The sequence below is a fragment of the Pyrgilauda ruficollis genome, unplaced genomic scaffold, assembly GCF_017590135.1.
Source record: "Pyrgilauda ruficollis isolate IOZ18807 unplaced genomic scaffold, ASM1759013v1 scaffold12, whole genome shotgun sequence".
Lineage (NCBI taxonomy): Eukaryota > Metazoa > Chordata > Aves > Passeriformes > Passeridae > Pyrgilauda > Pyrgilauda ruficollis.
Genome location: NW_024510321.1, coordinates 15660708 through 15684729, shown reverse-complemented (window position 1 = coordinate 15684729; position 24022 = coordinate 15660708). Strand labels below are relative to the sequence as shown.

At 37.9% G+C, this 24022-nt stretch overlaps 1 protein-coding gene across 1 annotated transcript in view; it reads left to right on the top strand.

The window, feature by feature from the left end:
* The window catches only part of ARMC3 (armadillo repeat containing 3), a 50407-nt gene extending 28402 nt beyond the window's left edge, over positions 1-22005 (top strand). Inside the window, exons 10-17 of the mRNA XM_041488591.1 lie at positions 3405-3654; positions 4803-4939; positions 8361-8529; positions 9345-9445; positions 12558-12626; positions 17906-18094; positions 20504-20666; positions 21805-22005. Coding sequence (XP_041344525.1) covers positions 3405-3654; positions 4803-4939; positions 8361-8529; positions 9345-9445; positions 12558-12626; positions 17906-18094; positions 20504-20666; positions 21805-22005 — 1279 coding nt within the window. The remainder of the gene's footprint in view (positions 1-3404; positions 3655-4802; positions 4940-8360; positions 8530-9344; positions 9446-12557; positions 12627-17905; positions 18095-20503; positions 20667-21804) is intronic.
* Positions 22006-24022: the final 2017 nt, after the last annotated feature.

Below are 24022 nucleotides of genomic sequence, written 5' to 3'. Positions count from 1 at the left end.
CTTTTTGGTTTGTTTTTTTTTTCCTTCTCTTGTTTTTGTCTTCTTTACTTTCCCTAACCTCTTTTGTCCTTGTTTGGGAAAGTATGTACTTTGAATATATACAAAACATGGAGGAAAAATCCTGTGATTTTTCCACATCAAAATATATACTTCTTTTTGGCTAAACTCAGGCTCAGTTCTTCCTTGAAGATATAGCTCTGTAGTGAAGCACTGATAAATTGCACAGTCTCAGTAGGATGTGTCTGAAGGGGGGTGTTCTGGAGTCTGGAGGCAGGGAGAGTCTAGTGCTGATCTGCATTAAGCAAAGACAGAGCTGGTAAAAACATTCTCTGACTTTTCTTGGCTCCTAATAAGAAAATTAAACAGTGCATGTCTTTGTCCAAGATAAAAGGGAACAAGGACCTCCATACTTAGTGTTGTGGCATTTCAGCACCTTAAACTTAGCCATGTTCATTCTCTCAGCTCCCTTCTGAGGTCAGGTTCTGTGGCCCAGGGTGACAGTGCTATTTCTGTGTTCTCCAGAGGCCTGTGGAGTAGGAGTGAGCTGAACTATGGATTCCCCTTTCCTCCTCCTTCTGTGTGCATCTCTGTTACCAGGACACAGCACTGGCCTCAGGTGTTCATGCCCTCTTAAAAACTTATTCTCAAAGGTATTGGTTACCTTCAACTCTTGTTACCAGCCATTGTCACTTTGAGCAAATTCTTTTTGCCTTGTGCTCAGATGTGCTACTTGATTAAACTATGTGCATGAAACTGGGATTCAAAACGAGTCTGCGCAGAAGGAGAACGCAGGACAGAAATAAATATGTATGATCTTCTAAATCAGTGGTTCTCAACCTTTTTGAAGTTGAGTGGCACTTGAGAAAATTGGCTGTGCTCTGTACCTTGCTGAGGTCAGCCCTGAGCTCATGAGGAGCCGTCACCTTGCTCTTTTGTTAAGTGCTTGTGTACTTGCTGGTTTTATGGAAATTATAGTAAATCTGCTTATGATGTGAGCTATGTCATTCAGTGCTGTGTATCATTCTGTAGCCAGTCTGTTAGGGACTATATGTTTACTAGGAGATCCTGTGGGAGAATATGTGTATTCTTGGGTGTACTATAGGAATAGTAAGTCCTGTACTTACTGCAGAAATATTGGATATACTGTACCTATGAGATACAGTGCTGCATTTTATGAGTAGTGAATCTGTCCCATAAATCCTGGAATTCCTGGATCCATTGTAAAGAAGAAACAGCTTGATTTTGGTTTTGGTTTTTTTCCTTCCTGGGTAAAGTGTGTGTGTATGCACTGCATGATGCAGTAAATCTGATAGCTCATGGACACAGCTCACTGTGTGCAGCTGTGTGTGTGTATGTGTAGTGGGTCTCACCCAAGCTGTGCCAGCAGGTACCTCATGGCATTGTTACACGTGCTGTTAATGTGATGTTTTCCAGCAAGCCTGTGATACATGTGGTGTACAGCTCATTCTTACATGTGCAATCACCATGTCCAGAATTTCTTCACATACAGCAGCCTGGATAGAGCTACAACAGTCCTAAAGCTGAAAATTTGGATAAAATTTTCATGGGCAAGACAAGACAGTATTAACCAAATAAGTATAGTGGCCTTACCTAAAAAAAAAAAAAAAAACAAAACCAAAACAACCAAGGAAAAAAAAAGCCACTCAACAAATAAAACATTTTCAGCTCTTCTTGATCTGGTCAAGTAGGAAAGGGGAAGGAGAACACAAAGGGAAATCCAGCTACTTGAAGGAAGACAGAGGGGTGCAGTGTGGGACATCTGAAAATATGGGATTTACTTCTGAATAGAGACCAGAATGCTTGCATTAAAGCTGCTGGTGCTCCAGGAGGGTTAATTAGGCAACACCAAACTGACCCTGTATCTTAATGCTGCACCTTCAGTCCCTGGATTGCTGCTTTTTCCCTGATTTTCTAAACAAGTAACTGTTGTCTGCCTGTCAGATATTGTTAGATCCCTGCTCCAGCACTGCTTGTGAGCTGCCACTGCCTTGTACCTGAGGCAGAGAAGAGAGTAACAAACCCCATTAGGTTTTGCTCGTTCATTTCAGGTATGCTCAGGAGCATCTGTATCCCCCTCTCTGACCATGTGGAGATACTTGCACTAAGATGAGTTCACAGTAAGACCTAGATCGTGTTACCCATGTCTTGGGATTATTTTCATAATTATTATTGGTGGCACAGGTTGGCATGTATTCCACTTTCTGTTCTGTTTGCATAAAACTGTGACTGTCAGTATTCCTCATGGGTTTTTTTATTTGTTATCAATGCCAACAGTCTTTTTTATGTGATACTTCTAATCTTGGTTTATTTTGTATCCATGAAAGTTATCCAAATATTAGTCAAAATTTGGTAAGGTACTGTTAAAGTAAAGGATTTTCACATACAGATGTCTTTTATGACTGTGTTCACAGAAATTCTGCAGAACTTATAAAAAGTGTAAACTATTTTTTATGGCTTTGATGTAGACAACACATACTAATAGAGGGTATAAAAAGCAGTTGCAGTGAAAATTCAACCTGCCATCTGTGCTTTCCCATTGCTAACAATATTGCCAACTTTTGTTTAACAAACAGATTAGTCTTAAATAAAATTATATATCCTCTAATAGTACAGCTCCTTACACCTTCTGTTGTCTCATGCTCAAAGTTGTTATTTCATTAATAATGCTTCTTCAGCTATTTTTTTCCCTTGACTGTTCTCTAACCTAAATCTATGAGGTTCTCCTTAGAAAAAAATCCCAACCATCTTCTCCAATATTATTTGAAATAACATTAACATATATTGAAATAACAATAAAATAGTAGATTATTTTGCACATCTATCTTAGGACTTGTCCACAGGAGCATTTGTTCCAGCATTGCTGGGGGCAGCCCCCTCAGCCATGGATGCAATATCATCTGGTAACAGAGGGAATATGTAAACTGGATCTGCTGTTGATAGACTGGATGATCTGGATAGATAGACTGGATGATCTGGATACTCTGTTCACTATAATCCTCATTAGTAGTGCTAGAATGATTATGGGGAGAGGTGGTAAGAGGCTGCCAGGAGCATTTGCCTGGAACTAAAGATACAGGAATTCTGCACCTTTGAAAATATGCAGGATTTAATTGACTTATTCAATACCTCAGAAAGAATCCATGTCCCTGCAAGTTAAAGAATCCAGAAGTTTGTGACTTGGTTTATCTGTAGTTGTGCCTCTTGAACTTCTTGCCATGAGTCATATAGAAATCACACAAACACACATATATATGTACAGATGCCTACATATGTATATATGCAAACCTTGAACTGTAATACTAGTTTAGTTGGTAAAAACAGCATGGTAAGAAGAAAAAATGTCCCAAATAACTAATATTCTTTCTCCTTTTTCATTTTGCCAGTGTTGTAGCTGAGGCTGGAGGAATTGTGCCATTAATGAAAACCTTGAATGCCCAGAGAGATGGAGCCATTTCCAATGCCATTGCAGTGCTCACAAATCTGTCCCTGCAAGAGCCATCCCGTATCAGTATCCAGAGACACGGCATCATGAGTGCCCTTGTGGGGCCACTGCGCTCAACCAACAGCAAAGTGCAGAGCAAAGCAGCGTTTGCTGTGGCTGCCTTTGGTTGTGATGCTGATGCACAAGCTGAGGTAAAACTGAGGTTGTGTTCATTGGTGATGTTTCTAGATCTGAGGTGGGAGTTATATTAACCAGGAATCTATTGTGTCTGACCTAGAAGTCCTGAGCTTTCTATTTAGTTATTTACTTTTGTGATAATTGTTCTGCTAAATATAGCTCAGTTTTTTAGGAGATTTTGGAAAGGGTTTTCTTTAACTTGAATTTTCACGACTGTGTTTGCTTGCACCAAATTAATGCTTTGCAGCTTTTCAGTGACTTCAGTGAGCTTTAAGCAGGGCTATATCTCAATCTGTATATTTAGGAGCATTAAACATCAAGGTTTCTTTCAGCTGCAACTGTCGGCTCAACTTTGAAGATAGGAAGTTCAGTCCCCTTTACTCTCCCTCAGTGTTCTGTTGCCCATTTTCAAGGCCTGAACAGCAATGTCTGACCTTGATTAATGAGATACTGGATGTGCATGGAGTAAATGTATTTCAGACAAAACTCAAAATATAATTAATCCTTTGATCAGTGACATCCAGCAAGTTGAACTCTTTGCTGTTTATGAATTGGTCATAGCATTGTCTTCTCATAAATAAGAATGATGCTATGTGCATTCATAAATCATAAAGTAGGGTTTTCTCATGGGTCAAGGCTATTAATTAGGACATGAATAAGGGGCATAGATAATTAATCTACATCTTTCAGTGTCCTTAAAATGTCTTTCTCTTCGAAAATCCAAATGAGCAATATTTCCTCCAGCATGTATAGGAAAGATACTGTAGCACACAAGAGAATAGGATGTTAATAAGATTGTCATACATACAATACAAATTCAAATGTATTGTGATGTAAATTAGTTGCTAGGAGGCACCAGAACACAGAAAAAGCTGTGTAAGTCTCTGTGGCAGTCTTGGGTTGCATAGTCTCTTTGGTTTCCATACTGCAGCCTAATAACTGAAAAGCAGGGCAGAGCCAGAAGGGGCGATGCCTTGTACCACTTAAAAGCTCCAGCCTATGCAGACTTCACAGAAACACAGAATCCCCATAAATTACCTTTTTTTTCAGCCCAATGTAGCTTTTCTACAAAGCTTGAATATTTTGGGAGGTGAATTTCACAGGCTGTTCCTGCTGGAATAGATGAAATATGTAAGTGGCAATGTTTTCACTTTTTTAATAGTTAAGAAATGTAGGTGGGCTGGGACCACTCGTTGAATTGCTGCATTCTAAGACTGAAGAAGTCAGAAGAAATGCCTGTTGGGCTGTTATGGTCTGTGGAAGTGATGAACTAACTGCTGTTGAACTGTGCAGGCTAGGGTGAGTAGAAATAATATCAAAAGTCAAAAGAAAATGTTTGATGAGAGAATTCAATTTAAGTCAATCTTTGCATATTTATAGCAGAATAACAAAGCTTTCTGGTAAGCTGAAACTACTTTAGCACCACAGATGTTAGAGATGAAATGGTATTGATTTTAAGGAACAGAATCTTCTGACAAAAATGTAAGCCTGTTGAGAGAACTGTGTAGAATTATGAAACATTTGTTTCTGTGACTGGATTAGGCTTTATATTGAAGATAACTTATATCAGTCAATATTAGGGACTACAGTGCCCCATACATTTGAAAGTGAAATAAAGGTTTCAGACTAAGTTTAATATACAGTAAATTGTACTTACTACACACAGGCTAGATTTTATTTAAAAGCTCTGGTTAACTGCAGGTGTGCTGAAGTGTCATGGAAAAGTGGCTCAGTTTTATTCTTTCTTAGGAACTCCCAGGTCCATATATTAGTATCTGAATTACAAAAGCTGGTTTAGGTTATAAGAATTATGACACGGGACTCCTCAGACAAGGCGACTCTTTAGTTACTGTTAAATTAAAGTATTTGTAATTGCCCTGCTCCCTCTGCTGGGCACTTCTCTGATGACTGCACAGATACTTTAAATCCATCTATGAGGGAATTTCAGAGACTCTCAGAAATTCAGATCAGGAGGGGACCTCAAAGGTGATATCCATCTATCCTAGTGTAAGACTGAATAAGGTACACTGAAATATTTTGGCTTGGGTAAATTTGGGTAAATACTGATCCTGCTGGAGTTTGACAACTTTCTGAGGTAACCTGTTCCAGTGCTGGAATATCCTTACACTTAGAAGGGGTTTCTCAGTTTTAAATATCCCTTAAAACAAATAATGTTGTCCTGCTTTTAGTGAGATTGAATAACCACTTTTTATAGCAATTTGAGTTTAACTCACTGAATTCTCTCATTTTTCATGTCCCTCTTGTTTCTTTTTCATGACAGAGTAAAAATGTTAGACAAGTTTTGTTTGTATCATTTCATCACACATCTCTGAATTTCTCTAATTTTTTATGCCATTTTGAAGTACCATCTCCCAGCCTGGATGAGGTACTTCAGGTGAGGCCATACCACCATCAAATAAAGCTCAGTAATTCTTTTCTCTATCCTGCATATGGCACTGTTCTTATTTAATCCCTTTTTTTTTTTTTACAGTATCTAAGCAGGACTCCAGTTTTTGTGTCCTTCAAGTTTGACAGCATATTATTGATAATAATACATTAAGCATAGTTTTTCAACTAACCAGACACTACTTCATGTTATTTTCATGTAGATCGTATTTCCCTGATCTGCTCATGAGTATCCAAGTAGGAATAAGTGAAAAGACTTATGAAAGTCAAAACATATCTCAAATTCAGCTCATCTCTCACATCTACTTCTTCTGCCTATATGTTGAGTCAATTACCCTGTTGCAGCAAGGATTAGATTGACTTTTCATGATTGATTCTTGACAAATACGTAATTGCTATTTCATCTCTTCTTGCTTACCTACTGATGGTTTAATAATTTAATATGGTATTCTTTGGACACTGAAATTTGGCTGAATGATCTCTATTATAATTTCCTTGTTCATAGTTTTTTCAAAACTAGATAGTATCTTTGCCCTTCTCCACTCTCCAGCCATCTAGCCTAGAATTTTCCAATACAATTATAAATAGTTCCAATGTTGCTTTTGCAAATTCATAGAGTGTATGAGGTAAGTGTCCTCAGGGACTGCTGGCTGTGTCTCCTCAAACTTATCCTAGACATTTTAAGACTATTGTTTCCACCTCCTAGTTAATATTACTGCCAGGCATCTGCTTGAAACCTTTCTATGAAAACTGAAGCAAAAAAGGTATCAGACTCTTCAGTCTTTTTGTGCCATCTGTTATGAGTTTTCTTCCCACACTGAGTAATAGATGTACATTTTCCTTTCTTACTTGTAGCATATGAAACTTTTATTTTTGTTTCAGTCCCTGAATAGTTGTGTCTCACTTTGCCTGTTCATCTTTCAGGTTTGTCCCATACTTTTTCTATTTTTTTTTTTTTTTTTTTTGGAAGTGTCATTCGTTTCTGTTTGATTCCTGGCTTTTTTTTTTTTTTTTTCTTTTCAACTCTTCATGGAATTTTTGGTGTAGCTGTTTTATTTGTCTGGTTTTGGGTTATCTTCCATATGAGGGTAATTGTGCCTGTAATGTAATTTGGTTTAGACCCTGCTGTACACATTTTACCTGCCTTTCTTTTTTAATTTTCCCCTTTAATTTTCCCCTATGTTACTTACTGATTATCTGCAATATGCTGTAGATATACAGCCTGAACTGCTCTTCCACTATCTTCTCCCACTTCTCTCTTCTGTAAGAAAAGGATGTTATTTGCCTTGCCTGAAAAACTTGTTCTCTGAAATTCATCTGAATTCATCCCTTCGGAAGTCTACATTGTAGATGTCCACAGCTGAGGCTCCCTGTGTAGTTCACAGGAATATATATATTTATTGTGTATATATAAAATTGATTCCTTGGGACATGAAGAATATCTGAATGTGTGCATAGTCACACACAGATATTTGAATATGTACTCGTACACACACATGAGAATATACAATCCTTTTTTCCCGGTGTTTTTTTTCATTCCTGAACAGTCTTAGAACTGCAGTATGCAATGTTTTCCTGATTCAGTTTCTTTTATTTTCTTAGTGATGTTTTCCTAAGTTTTTCAGGTCAAAACTTGTCAGTTTATGGGTTTCAACACCAGAAAAAGCTCAGGAAATTAATTCCTATCCTCCCATGTCCCCATATTACTATTTGTTTCTATATCTATGCTGCAAAAATCCTGCCATTCTGGTGGTGTTGATATAACTCCTTGTGTTTCTATGCTTGTTCATGTTTAGCAAATATCTGCCAGTTGTGCTCCCCCAAACACAGTAACATTGCTAGACCAGAAGGATTCACACATTGCATAATGCACAACTGAATCTGCAAATTGCCTTGCAGCTGAAAAGAGAGAGTGAGAGAGGTTGCCTGGACTGTATCATATGGTCAGCTCTGATCATTATTCCTTTTACATCCCATATTTTCTTTTTTCTCCCAAGTTCTCTACAGTGCTCTATAACATCCTTCTAGATAAAAGGTTGCGGCATCCTGTCTGCATTTCTTTAGGTAGCATTTAACTACCTAAAAAAATTGCTTTTGTTTTTGAGCACTGCTTTTGCTTTTGAGCACTGTTTTCCTTCCCTAGAGAAGGAATTTTGTGCAGCACAGCCACTCCTTACTGGCCCAGAGAGCACAGGATCAGCGCTTGGAAGTGAATCTATCTTGTCCTTGGTAATGCTGAAAACTACCGCTGAGCTGTATAATAACATTTAATTAGTATTTAATGTTTAATTAGCCTTTGTATTTTATTTATCAGCGCTTTAGACATCCTAGAAGAAATTAATTTGTCAACAAAGCATAAAAATAAGTTTAGCGAAGCTGCTCTGGAAAAGCTACTTGATAATAATCTTTCCCAAAAGTACAGCCGGATGGGATATTTATCATCAAGTAATATAATTACTAATGGATTCTATGATTGTGGTCAGGTAAGCTATTCTAAACAAATTATTTAGAAAGAGTAACATTTTCCTCTTAATTTAGAAAGAGTACTGTAGCAACAGCAAAATTCTGGCTACAGAAAGTACTTTGTTTTCTTGTCCTGAAATTTCACAGCTGTTATACAGATCTCTTTTGATTATCTTTCTTAATAGATGAAATCATCTTCATGGTATTCTCTAGTTGTGATCTTCCCAGTCCTATCCGAGATGTTCAGACCCTTCCACATCCTTTCTCAAACTTCAGTTCTTCTGGTCTCTTTCCCTGCACTATACTTAATGCTAACTTGACATTATATGACCTATGGACATTTTGTTTGTTAACTTTTACATAAGGAAGCAAAGAGTTCATATTTTCACCTCGGTCATGACCCTTTCTCTCACAAAAGAAGTGTTTGTGTATAAAGACTGACTCCAGTATCACTTATTAGTGCTGTGCTCAATTTAAATCTGAGAAGGACTTTTCAAAATACTCAGATAAATTAGAAATACCAGTCTTACTGACAATCAGTGAAATACCTGCTCCTAAAGCACTTGGTTGCTTTTGAAAATTCCATTCTATGTTGTAAAGCCTTCAGATGCAGGAACATTTCCTTATTCTGGAATTGTTTGGAATGCTTCAAACCAATAATTACAAGCTAAACTATTTATAAACAATCTTTTCTAAGAAAAATTAAGGAAATGCAAATTGAGTCTTTGGTTTAGGATTAGGAATTTTAAATGTTTAGGTATCTTTTAAATAGATTTTTTTCTCTGCATCTTTAACTGAACAGAAAACCTTATATTGTATACTCACTTTCTTGTAGGTAAAACATGGAGGGAAATTTTTGTCTTTGGAAGAACTAAGCAAGCAAGAGCTTACTGACCGTCGGGCAATAATCTTCATCAATGCTAAACCCCAAGAAGTGTGAGTCATGTTACATCTACTAGTATTTGTTGTAATAGCTCATCTTTTCAATGGTTTTCACTGTTTCCAGTACAAACTTCATTCTATCTGTCTGTCTGTCTATCTACCTACCTATCTATCTATCTATCTTTCTATCCACACACACACATATATAAATAGAGACATCTATTTTATTCCCAGCACAGTGCTTTTATGTCCTAGGAGGCAAAACATTCATATTTTATAAAATAAGAATTTGGAAAATAGCTTATTCCGTTGAGTTGCTTTATGTATCTTAGCCTTGAACACTCATTTATTTAACACTCTTTGATTCCTGATGATGGGACACCCAGTGTTTCATTAGTTATAAGAAAGCTTGTCATCTGCTGCAATAATTATGTCATCTGAGCTGAATGTCAACATTCGACAATGAAAGCTATGATTTGACAGTCCTCTTGTACTGACAAATGCATGGAATTTTAAGCACATCATTCCAAGGGGTGGGGCAAAGCCAAGCATTAAGCTCTCAGGCTTGATAAAGAACCTGTGTCCATTTCTTCTCTGTTTAAGTTGAAGCCAGCCTAGCAAATCTTCTTAGATTTGAATGCAGGAAATTGGTATTGGGCTTGTTTAACTGGGAGCCATTTCCTGTAAACAGTCTCACAGATCAAAGATTGCTCTACCAACATTTTGCAAGTCCAAAAACTTCTTCTCTGTCAACACATCACATATTTGGGTTACAGTATCATTAGCTTCCCTTTTAAGCTTGTATATGACACCATAAAGATGTCTGGGAATATCTGTGATAAATTAGACATCCATGCTCTTTGTTGATCCCTCGAGCTGTCTTTAACTATCAGGTCTTCATTCTTTGACTTTGATACAGCTTCTTGCTTTTGCAATTGGCAGCAGCCTTACTCCCCAGTTACTATTGTATTCATCATTGGGCATTCTCAGAAGAAAAAAAGAGTTCTAGCACAGGAACTGGTAGGACTTATTGGCAGAGCTTTAAACCAGCCTGGAAGGGTGAAAGAGATAAAGCCAGGTCGGCGAGTGATGAGTGATGGGATGGGGTGTCAGTACTTGAGGAAAGGAGCACCAACAGGATTCCTCCATCTGCCTCAGGAGGTGTGGGCTACAATGACCACACCTGAAATGTGTCCACACTAATGCACCCAGCAAGAGGGACAAACAAGGGGAATCCAGGCTTTGGCCCAGTCCCAGAGATCTGGCGTCGCTGGCAGAAGTGAAACCTGGTGGGATGGGTCCTGTGCCTGGAGTGCCCTGTTGGATGGTTACAGGCTCTTCAGGAGGGACAGGCAGGGCAGCAGAGGTGCAGGGGTGGCACTCTATGGAATAGAAGGGGTAGAATGAATGGAGCTCACAGCTGCCAATGGCACAGTTGAGAGCCTCTGGATAAGAATCAAGGGACAAACAAATAATGCAGATGCCATCGTGGGAGTCCACTACAGACCTCCTGGACAGGACAATGATGAATTATTCTTTGAGGAACTAAGGGACTCTTCCAAGTCAACTGCCCTTGTCCCTGTGGGTCCTTCAACTTGCCAGAAATTAACTGGGACCATCACACAGCTGGTACAACCCAGGCCAGAAGATTGCTAAAAGCCTGAATGACAACTTCATGGAACAGGCTTGGAAAGATGCTCTCCTTGATCTACTCCTTGTCAATAGGATGGATCTTGTGAGTAAGTGGAGATTGGAAGCCATTTTGGCCACAGCGATCACAAAGAGATCGAGTTTAAAATCTCTGTTAACAGAAATAAAAATGCAAAAAACTTGACTCTGGACCTGAGGAGAGCAGACCTCAGACTGCTCAGGGAATTAGTGAGTAAGATCCCCTGGGAAAAAAGCTTTTGCAGATGCTGGCATCCATCAGTGTTGGTCACTTTTTAAACATCACCTCCTAAGGGCACAAGAGCAGGCAATTCCCAAATGTCAGAAGTCAAGCATATAAGGCAGAAGGTCATCTTGGCAGAACAGGAATCTTCTCTTAAAAATAAGGCAAAAAAGGAAGGTGTATGCCCAGTGGAAACAAGGTCAGATGATATGGGAAAAACACAGAACTGCTGCTGACCACTGTAAGGAGAAAATTTATGTGGCCAAAGTTTGGCTGGAGTTGAAGCCAGCCAGAACTGTGGGGGACAAGAAAAAGAGTTTTTTCAAATATATTAATGGCAACAGGCAGTGTAAAAACAACATTGTCCCATTACAGGATGAGGATGGTCTCCTCACAAACAGGGACAGAGACAAGGCAGAGGTGTTTAACACATTCTTTGCCTCTGTCTTCAACAAGGATGATGGACCAAGGGTGCCCTGAGCTGGAGAACCATGACTGCAAGAATGTTCCATTCCCAGTCAACCCTGAAATTGTGCAGGATCTGCTGCTCCGGCTGGATCCCTACAAATCCACGGGGCCTGGTGGAATTCATTTAGGAATCCTCAAACAGCTGGATGATGTTATTGCACAACCTCTCTTGATGATTTTTGAACAGTCTTTGGAATGGAGAGAAGTCTCAGCTGTCTGGAAGCTGGTGAATGTCCTGATTTTCAAGCACTGCATAAAGAAGGATCCCAGAAACTACAGGCCTGTTAGTTTCACTTCAGCAGTGCCTGGTAAAGTTACGGAGAAGTTTATTCTGGGAGGTATTGAAAAACACTTTAAAGACAACACAGTCATTGGTCACAGCCAGCACAATTTCCTGAGAGCTGCTTAAGTTAAGTTGCTTAAGTCTTGCTTATCCAACCTGATTTCCAACAGCTGCCCAGGGAAGTGATCACAGCACCAAGCCTGACAGAGTTAAGAAGGATTTGGACAATGCTCTCAGGTACATGGCATGACTCTTGGGGTAGGTTCTGTGCAGAGCCAGGAGTTAGATGTGATGATCTGGATGGGTCCCTTCCAACTCAGCATATTCTGTCTTTCTGTGATTCCATACTTCATTTTTGATCCCTGAATTAATGTCTGGTTTATTAATAGTTATGTTATTTCTTTCACTTATATACCACCTATGAATATATTTATTGTCCTTTAAAATCCAAACTCCATTTTCATAGCTTCACATGCAAATATTAACTCTGCAAACATATGCAAAAATATCTTATTCTGTTTCAGTACTGTAGTAGAAAAGGTACAAGAAGTATCACCGTCTGTTTCAGAAAGAAGCAGCAGAGAAAGATCAAGGTATGGTTCTCAGATTTACTAGCGGTCAATGTTGTGTTATTGCTGTAACACTAAAAATAGAAGTCTGAGGAAATAGTGACAGTTTCTGAATGGAGTACGAATACCTAAACACAATGTTAAATATTTTTGGAGTCTTTCTTTCACCTCCTATTTGCAGTAACATTCCTTTGCCTATCTTAGAGTGATCATTCTTCCTCTCTTCCCATACTGTATTTGAACAGCTCACACTTATTTGCTTTTTTTTCCCCCAACTTTTTTTCAAAGGCCCCCACTATTTTATTTTTTTTTTTTTTTTTTTTTTTTTTTGTTCATTATCCCTTGGAAGCAGTGAAATACTGTTATTTTACAACTTAACAACCAAGACACAGGGAAATTACAGTAGAAGTTCCTTCTCAGCTTAGAACCTAAACCCATAAAATTTTCCTACACTGCCTACATGCCTCCTTATTTCTAGATTAAATCTCTTCCAGTGCAGTTGACAGATGAGAAGGGTGTGCTCAGAGCTGTCCTGTTTTTCAGGCAACTAGCCTAAAAATGCTTCACTCTTGCAGCGGTTGTCCTGATCCATACGATACACTAGGTACAGTGCTGCAGTCTGTCTCTTCATACCAAGATCAGAACTTCTACTCTTCTAGTGGAAAATTAATTTCCTTCTTTTACAGAAAGAGGATTTGAGTCTGTCCCTCACACCTGCAGAGAGCTGACCACAAGATATTTGGGGTTTAGCAGTCTCTTTGTGGTTTGTTGTAGCTGATCACTAATGATGAGGTGTAATGAATAGGGTGTTTTACTTGAGCTCTTCAGGTACTTAACTCTCCTTATTTTTGCCAAGACCAGGCCTTTAGTTCTTGTCTAATATAAAATACTTGACCTGTAGTTTGTTCCTGTGGAAGGAAATTGAGCCATGGTCTCCCAGCTGTCCTTTCTGTAAAACAGCAGCACAGTCATGACCAAAACAGTGCCTTCTGGAGATGGCAGAATCTGGAGATGGCATGCCAGGGGAATCCAAAAGCAGTCCAAATAGAGCCTCCTTGCCATCAGTGGAATGGTCTCTAGTCCTTGATAGGAATGTGATACAATCTACAACTGTCCTTGGCTTTTCTGTTAGCTAACTTAGTGAGCTGACTATTTATCATGCTGGTTTCTGTGGGTCCCAGTCCTGACCACCTAATTTTCCTTTCTTTATGGTAAAGGGAGCCTTGGCAATGGCTAAGGGCTGTGACTTCTAGTCAATGATGGACATTACAAAATGCTGAGTGCTGCAGGGTTGGAGAAAAAGGAGAAATTACGTGTCTGTTGTAGGAACTGGTGTACTGTGTTTCCAGTTTTTATTTTGGAGCTTGTTTATGAACTGTGATACCCTACTGTCTGTACAGGTGTTTTATTGACAGAGATAATGGCTGATTTCTGACACTGCTTGTATATTTCTTTGTATGTTTGCATCTGCACTTGAGAAATGAAATGTGCAGTAAAAAAATCAAGACAAAACTGAAACCTGCTTTTGATTTCAATAATTCAGTGGTATCTCCAATAGAGGAAAATCAGAAGTTACCTGGACAATGGTGTTCACTCTGCAAAAGCAGCACTAGAGGAAAAGGCTCAAAATATTATACTTTGAGTTATATTTGAGTATGTTTGAATTATATCAATTTGTTTAGAACAGACATGCAAATTATTGACAGATAATAGCTACTGACTGTGAATGTTTGAGGTTTTGACTTAAATCAGGACCCAAATTGTCAGACTAGTCTATCCAAAAGTTATTGACTTACAAGGCAGACATTCCCATTTGACTAGTTATTTGGACTGCAAACACTTCTGAAATTCAGTTTAAATAATTTTACAGTGGATACCTGAAATGGATTTTATGAATTGCAGTGCGGAAGGTTCCTGTTTCAGGATGCCCCAGAGTAGATACAGCAGCTTGAGTGCCTTAGGAGGCCTGTCCCAGCTTCTGCCCCCTCCCAGGTCCTCCTGCTGCCCCGCATGCCCTGCTCATGACCCAGTGTGCCTATGCCAGTTTAGTCAACGGGAGCAGAGGCAAGGGGAGATGCTGAGCCCCAGTTATTTTTTCTCTGCTCCAGTGGGGAGTTCCTTCACCTTGGAAGACGCTCTAGTCATAAGCCATTTTGTATAGTCTCAGGAGCTGGGAGACCTGTTCTGACAAGATAATATATTTGTTTATTACAGTGTGTGATGAGGATACACTTGAATAGTTGCTTTCTAATGTAATTTATATCACTTATAGTGTAAATGACTGCTCTGTTTGCAACCATAACTCCTTTGAAAAGCAAAAAAATTTCTTTAGGAAAAAAACAAATACCTGACTCAATTTCCCATAGTAAACCTTGGAGGGGTACAAGGAGTCCTTTCTTCAAGTGTGAAATAATTGCTTTTGAATGTCATGATCAAGTTCTATGATTTATAACCCCATTGTCATTCATTTTGAATCCATAATTCATACGTCATTATTATTATTAATTTCTGAGATATATGGGAGTTACTTGAAGGTCAGTAACTGACTCCAAGTCTCAAGCATGCTTAGACTTTTTCCTGCGTATTTTTTCCTTTGATCATATGTTTCTGTTCATCATTATTTTGCAAAGTACTACTGAACACTGTTTAAAACCATTGTTTTGAAAAAGTGATACTACTTTATATAAACCATAGTTGAAAGCCAAGAGAAAGGGCAGTTGTAATTGTCTGCTGGAACTGTTTGAATTAGATGTGAGGAAGTGCCTAGTTGATAGTTTGACATATATTTTCATTGACAGCAACATTTTTAACCAGGCAGTTTCATATCTGATATACACATTGACTGGGCTAAAAGACTGTATTTAATGTAGACTAATAAATGCGTATTTATTCCGTCCTGTGTTTCAGTACTGCATTTAAGGAAACACTCCCCAATGCTCATTTGTTCCTTTTCAAAAGAGATCCAGGACATTTAAGCTATGCAAAATGGGAAAGAACATAGGTGTCATGGCTGCTTTTTGATGGTAGGATATTGTATTGGCTGCCTTCTTCCTCCAGCTGATGCTCTGGTGACCTGTTGGACTCTTGTACTAAACTTGCAAAGAATCAGAAACAGCTTGGAGACTATTAAAGTGCCATGAGCTCTTCTTTGCAATATTCCTCTGCTTTCACAGCAAGTAGTCTCACGACTAGGAAGACAGCTCTGAGAAATGAGAGTGATTTTTTTCTGATGTCACAATTCCCACTGGCAAGAAAATGGGGATTAAAAAAGAGGGCAAGGAAAAAGGGCAGTAGAAGTCTCCTGTAGTGGTTACTGGTTATTTTATAGCACTGAGCTGTAAGACAGCAGCTCCACAGTTCCTTATGAGATAAGGATTAGACAGATATGATGAACCAAAGAGTTGAGGAGTAAGACAGACAAGTGTGGAAGACAACCTTAAATCAGCTGTTCCAGCAGGGAGCACAACATAGTCATACCTGAGAGAAATAAGCAGCAGCAAATCCCCAAACAAATCAGTGTTCAAACTCATCTCTCTCAGGTGTTTTGTTCCTGAAAATTGGAAAGGAGGAGAATAAGTGTGATTCTAGAGTCATTTGAATAGATAGGAATAGGAAACTAATTCTCCTATAGCACTGTGATTTAATGGTGCATTTCTCATAGAGAAAAGAAAGTAGTGGAAGGATAGAAGGGAAGAAGGGGAAAAAGGGAAAATGGCAGAGAAAAAAGAATTACAGCATTTGTAAATGGTGTTCTCTTGAAAACCTCCTAAACTGGACACCAGAGAGTTTGAAATAATTCAGGATTTTTTAAACACAGTATTTTTAATCATAATGTATAAATGGATAAATTAATAAGTAGATAGGTATTTAATCCAGCATTATAAGGTTCTCTGGCTGTAGTTAGTTAGAGTCAAATTAGATAAAGAAAACTGTTTGTCTGCTTTTTTCCAAGTATAAGTGTAATTAATAACCAGAACAGTTTATTTAAGAGGGTGGTGAATTTTCTATAATTTTAAGATTAAATCTTAATTGGTTATCCTTCTAAAATAATGTGCTTTGTGACACCTATTTAAAGGGCTCTTTGTGAATATGGTAAATCTCAATAGGTTAAAGAAAAGTTTGCAAAGTATTCTGAAGACAAATTGCTTGAATTCAACTACTGATAATGATGTATGCCCTTTTGCTTTGTTCAGTGCCTTCCATCTTAAGAGTGCTATTCATAGTATAAATTTTAAGAATAATTTGAAGAGCATGCAATAATGATAGTGTGTCTTAGAGCCATGTACTCTAGAGGTCCTTTATTTCTTTTTTTTTTCTTTTTTCTTCCAAGATCACCAGAAGTATTACAGATTTTAAAAAATGAGCCAGAACTGTTAAACAAAAGAAAGAAGTTTTGTTGTATTTCACAGTAAAAATTTTCAGGATCTACACTGAAAAAAGACACAATGCTTACAAAACACTAATTTCATGTGTTCCCACAAATGAAAGATCCTAAATTGTCTGACTGTATAGACCTTAGTAAAATCTCTGGTAAGATAATGATTTTATAGTTGCTGCATAACTTGTGAAATGCACAGTATTTAATTTAAGCAGAACAGTAATTTCATTTATACTTCTGCTGGGTGCTTAAGATGCCTGTTTAGGATCACAGTTATTTTTCAGGTCCCAAGATTTAGGAAAATGGGAAGCATGTGCAAAGAAAAAGAGTCAGCAGAAATACAGACTTGTTGTAAAATCTTTCTCTGACAAGCCATGCTGTAGTTTGCATAATGCTTGAAGTACCTGAACTTGCAAGTACAGAGGCTATCTTTTGGAATGTCCTGCCAAGATTTCAGCTGTTCTTTTGATACCATTTTTTCCTTTATTTGAAGACCAGATTTTTATCAAGTAAAAACTTATTGGAGTTAGTGGTTTTTAGTTCATATCCATACAAAACTAAACCATAACTAAAAATATGCCCTTTATGTATAAAGTAGGTAAGTGTCTCCTCCTCTATATAATCCATACCTAGGAAAGGCATATCAGAGCCATTAAGTAAAAATAAAATGAGAATTGACAACAATGTTAATATGGAGCTAGCGGCATTTGTTCCCAGCCACCTGCTGTGGGCATGTTCCACAAGTGTTCTCAACAGCTTTGTAGATTTTGGGTATTTGTTATCAAGAGAAAAGATATCTCCTACCTTCCACCTCTCCCTAGTCAATTTGTCTAAATGTCCTGTTAGAGAACTAATGTGTTTGAATTTGCTCTTTAGAGAATACAGTATTCTAGATAAGTGTATAATTTTTTTTTTCCTATGTAAGAAAAGGGAAAGGGAAAAAAGAGGAGGAAAAACCAAAAGAAGTTACATCTACAGTCCCAGAGGAGATAAAGCTAGAAAATTCCCCTTGGCTACCACCACCTGACTTCATTTTAATGGATTACATTAATGATGCTTCCAAAACAATTCTACCACTGACTACTACCCAGGAACAGGTTGTGGCTCTTGCACAGTGAGTACCAAATCGTATTTCCATAAGCTGAATTGTTAAAATAACTGTTTTCTTATCTAAAGTCAACTTTTTCAAAATAGTTATTTTCCCGTGCTTAAGTGGAATCCAAACCAGCTTTGGCCCAGAATACTGACATATTTAGATTTTAAGCTTCTTGTTTCTAATTTTGTTTCAATTAATTTATTTTAAAATTAAGTATCACTTGCAACAAAAGAGTATCAATTTCTCATTTAAAAAAATATTCTCATAGACAATTTCAGGTTATTTTTCACATTTGTACATCTGTACTGATTCTTTCCAGTGAACACATCAGCTGCATATAGTATCTACATAATCAAGAAGCCCCAGAGTTCCAGGTTTTGCAAAGCCTAAAAACATGATTAGAACCCAAACCTAACAGTCAAGATGGTTGCAAGTTACGTGTATCACATCTGTTCTTTCTCCTACCATCTTTCCTGCCTACTTGGTTTTGGAACCCCTTGGGATAGCAACTCTGTTGTATTTTGTTCTCTGTAGGGCCAAAAGCATTATACAGGTTTTCTAACATAGCTTTTAAGTGCTCTTGTAATTAATATCCTGACGATTTAATAGTGCCAGAATATTGCAATAGTACATGTACAGACTGTTGGTATCAATGTGTGATTCATTGGTTACACTGACTGCTCAGCCTGGGCACTGTCACCTCCAAGCAGTGTGTCTGTTTTCATCTTCTCCACAGTTTAACCTTTATGCCTTAGCAGTTTCCAGCCTGCCTCCTGAATCTGGAGAGTTTGGCATCAGATCCCACTTACTTTCACAAAATTTGTTACTTTTACTAACTCTCATTTTAATGAAGTCATCTAATGTGATATGAGGAATGAATTTTCCATTGATTGCAGAATTTGACAGGACAGATATTCATCCTTAACTATCCAGCTGTGTATAAATCATACTGCCTTCCTCAAGGTGGAATCCATAAAATTTTCTTATAAATCTGCTCTTCTAACACACCAGTGAAATACTTGCAGACACAAAACCCAGTGAAACAATCATGGGAAATTTAAGTAGAATGTTAATGTGTGGGGATTTTTCTGCCTGTGTTCCATTGCAGGCGCCTGCCTGAATAGCATGTGTTGAATAGGGAGTGGGGGAGAAGGCAGCTGCAGCATCCCTCGGCAGCCTGGCTGGAGTTCCCCTTGTGCTCGCTGGGGAGGAGGTCAGGCTAGATGAGGCACATCAGTAATGCTGGATGTCTCCTTTGGAACAAACACAGCACACCTTTGTGTGGTGGTGAGCAGCTGGCTGGGGCAGCATTGCCCTCTTTAATGAGGGCTGCTCATGGGCACACACAGCACAAGGGGCTGCCTCGAGCCCCACACTTAGCTTCACCCAGTAATTCCCAGCTTCAAGATACCCTGTCTGACACGCTTGGCTGTGCCCATGCTATTGCAACCAATGCTTCCTCAACTCTAAATTTTGAAAAGTGAGGCCTCAGAGGTTGCCTTGCTTGTGCTGGGCAGAGGAACACGTTCACTGCTTCTGCAGAGGAGGGGATGCAGATTTCAGCTCCCTGGCTGAAGCAATGGCTTGTGATTTTCATGTCAGCTCTGTAACGTCTTGTCCAGAGTGAGAGACCTCAATAACCCTTGTCTCTGTGGCTGAAACACTGAGGGGAACAAAGGTCTTTATACATACAGTGACCTTGCACAGGAGAGATGAAGGGGTTTGTGTGTATGGGGAGACTCACAAACCAGGGCTTGGTCCTGTGTGTGCACAGTCCCCCAAAAGACATGCTTTTGGCAGATCTTGCACTAACAGTGAGTTCTGATCTGTTCCTATTTCTGAGCCATTTGTTAAATGGATAAATACCGCTCACCTCCAAAATATTGGCTTCAGTATAAGAAAAAACATGTAGAAGATAAGAGCCTTCAATGAATACAGCTGCTTTTCTATGTTGGGATCATTACCTATGGCTTTATTTTTGTCATACATATTCTCGTGCCTTTATTACTATTTCAAACAAATTATAGGTCTGGAGACTGTGATATGTAACTCACCTAATCTGTTACCTGTAAACATGACCATCAGCTTCTGTAATTACTTCCTCAGTAATTACACTGTTATTGATGACTTTTTTCTAAGGACTTTGTGTCTATACTACAGCTCTCCAGAATCTCTGCTTTTGCACCTTGGTTTAGGTCTGTGACAAATACGAATGACCTGAGTTATGGTTATCTGTATTTATCAGTAAGCATACTTAAAATACCAATTACTGAATTAGCAAAAAATTAATTAAGCAAAAGTAGAAAAAGTATTACAGTCTTAAAGGTCATTCACTTCTTGCTTGTATACATTTTATTGTGCTACATTTTTGCAATAAATACTAGAGGAATTATAAATGCAATTGATCCCTGTATGCATTTGTAACAGGTTTGTTGCAGACAAGATGGGTGGCACTGTTGAACGAGAGGAACTGCATAACTTCTGCTGGGAACTTAACATGAGTGAAATAGAATTTGAACTGAAAAGCAACATTGTGCCTATCGGGAAAATCAAAAGAGGGACGTTCTATCACAGAGCTTTGCTTTTCAAGGTACATTATCATTTATTTTGCAACATAACATATTGTTGTTAAATGGATAATCTAAACTAAAGTACATTTGCATCAGTATAATACATTATTTATATTCATGTAAAATCTTTTGTATACAGTTTCATAATTTTTCGACAGCAAAGTTGATTTCCCAGTGAATGAAAGCCAGCATCGCTTTTTTCTGTAAACATTCTTGTTGTCATTAAATTGTCTTAAGTGATATCAGCAGAATACTTGATAAATGGCAAAAAGCCAAAGTATTTGATTTGGAGTCAAAACATTTTACATTTTCTGTAAACTGCAAAATATTGAATTATGCAGCTTCCTTCTTTTTCCATGCTGCAAATGTAAACTTGTTGAGACAATTTTTAATTTGGTATCTATCCAGTATTCTGTGATAGTATATAACAGCTTCTATGTTCTAGTTTCTTAGAAGAAACTGGGAAGTTTTATTTGTTCTTTCTTCATTTGAAGATGGATTCCAGGATTTCACTCCAGCAGATGTGTGTTGAAAAAGCAGTTTGGTAGCTGGAAACCATTATAGGTCTGTCTGTGATAGTGCAGCCCAGAGGAAAGGCAGGTGTTTCATCTAGCAGACACTTGCCTCACATTTCATTGCTTCCCACATTTCCAGGGCTGAAAAGCAAGGAGTGTGCTTCAGAGTGAAGCAACAGTCCTAAACTTATGCTGATAAAAATGTTACATTTTTACACTTAATATTTCATACTAGCTCTATGTGTGCAGTGTGCCTACACCTCATTGCTTGAATATACTTCAAAATGTTATTCAGAAGTAAGTCTTCCAAGTAGACAAAAAACATTGCTGGGTACTGTGGGTGTTGCACTTCATTTGAGATCTGAAGGACTGGCTGATAACCATATCAGTGTTTGAAAAGAGTTAAAATTAATGTTTTTCATGTTGTGCTTAGGATATGTGAGAAATAAGGTTTAAAAGCCTACACTTTCTACGCAAAACTAAAGGTTTGAAGTTTGGAACACTTGAGAAATTTATAAAGTCTGTTTCAAGAAAGCACTAGGCCTTTCAGGTGTTTTGTTTTTTAAGCATCACTGGGCCTTGCTGTATATCACAGAAGCTACATGAATTAACTGCAATTAACTGCATTTTCTTTCTTTTTTAGGTGATAGCAGACAGAATTGGCATTGGCTGTAGTTTAGTTCGTGGCAAGTATAACAGAGCTTGGAATGAAGTTAAATTGGTTGAATACTCTTCCAAAGGGCTTCTGCTTCCTCCTCAAGAGTATATTGTAGATCTAATGTTTGAACCAGGCTGTTTGCTAAAACAAGGAAGTGCAAAGGCTGATCAGTACAAATTTATTTAATAATCTTGATGAATATCACCAAAATAAATATTTTAAATATGTTTGCAGTGCTGTATTATGAAACATGAGGGGTAGCTGTCAAAAAGAAGTGTATCTGGTATGTTGTCTTAAAGGTTTAATTAAATGTGGTTTTGATATCTAGCTTCAGTGCTTAGAAATTTTGTTAATTTTTTGGTAGTATTTTAAGACTAAATTGCAAAACTACAGATTAAAATTGGGTAATCAATAATATTTAGTGTATGCTACCATTAGAGTGTTTATTAAATAGGTTAAATTCCAGTACAGCATATCCTATTTTTTTTTTTAATTTTCCTTCAAATCCCATGCATACTTAGAGGAATTTCATGTCCATAAAGTAAATAAATGTGACATCTGATGAAATGACAAGACACCTAAAAACAACTGGACAATTTTTGTGTGAAATAACCAAAGAACTGAGAACTAGAACTACAATAACAGTATACTTTCAGCCTCTGTAGAAAAAAAATCCCATTTATATTTCTTAGAACTTGGCAGAGTTAATATTTACAGATAATAGGATACTCTGGATGAAAGTATATACTGTTTTTCCTGACACAGGAAAGACAGCTGATTGATAAGTTAGTGCTTGTGATCTGTTTAAGTTCTTTATTTTTGACTTGAAGATAAAATGGACTCTGAGAAGGCAGCAGTTTTAGACAGGGAATTTGTATTTCTTGCAGCCTTAGGTAACGTGGTGCTGCTGAAGAGTGGCGGTGCTTTTAAAAGAGGTAAAATACTGACTAGAACACTCTGGTAAACACTTCCTGGTGAAACTGTCAGGAATGTACTGGAGTATTTCAGAGAGCACCACTATCAACTGAGTTTACTGTGGAAAACTGAGAGAATGTACTGTACAGCAGTTAGACCAGTGCAGGCCTAACAGAACTGAATTTCAGAAGACCAGAACACCTACAACAAGGCATTTACTTCCTGCCTACCAAAAATGTGATTAAAAAATTTGGGGTCTGTGTTCTTTTAGCTTTTTTAAGTTTGTGTAAGCACAGTCCCTTGCCTTAACTGCTTTGGTTGAGGAGGAGTTTTGTATCTGTTGTATTCATTACTGCTCATGAGCATGATCCCACCACTCCCTCTCCTTCCTCCTCTGACGTGCAGCATGATTTCCTGGTAGCCCTTAGGGGAACATTTTATCTAAATTTATGTTGTAAATTTGCTTATATGGCCTCATGCTCATTTTTTTTAACCTTATGTTCAGCAGTCCTCTAGACATCAGAATGAAAAAGAAATCTGGAAACAAAATGCAGGATGTGCTGGCAGAACTAAGAGAAGGGTGAGGATGTGTTTCTTATCATTGCTATGTAGCAGGTAGGAGACTGATGGAAGGTCATATGCTCTCACTGACAGGTATGATTGGGTATAGAAACCCACAACTTTGAAAGTCCAGTAAATTGAAGTAAAATAAGAATTAATTTCCTGCTAGCTATCATTTTGTATCGTTTTCTTACATTGGAATGTCATTATTTTGTATTGGAACCGTAATGTTAAAGTATGACTTACTGTGTTTGAGGAGGTCTTGAAAAGAAAGCAATTTCTGTTGTTTCTAATAAAAATCAATAAGGAAAAAAACAGAGAAAATGCAGTTTCTCAAAATAAAAATTGGGAAATTTCTAGACATATAAGCTCACTTTGCATAAAATAATTATCTAAATAAATAAAACCAAGTACTATACCCTTCATTGTATAATGCAGAATTTGATGATCCAGAAATGTAGGATCCAAAAATGTTTCATGTCTTTCACAGTTTTGAATTTGTACTGTCTGAATTCTGTCACTTCAAAATTGTAATGCACTTGGATGTCAGAATTAAGATCTAGGTAGAATATAAACACTTCAATCTAAAATGGTTACTTAGAAAACTGCACTTTATTTGTCAAGTACGTCAATAAATGCCACACTTTTTTATTTTATGTTACTCAGACACCTGTAATTGTGTCCATGGCCTGGTGAAGAATCCCCCCACCCTTGATAAGAGCAGCTC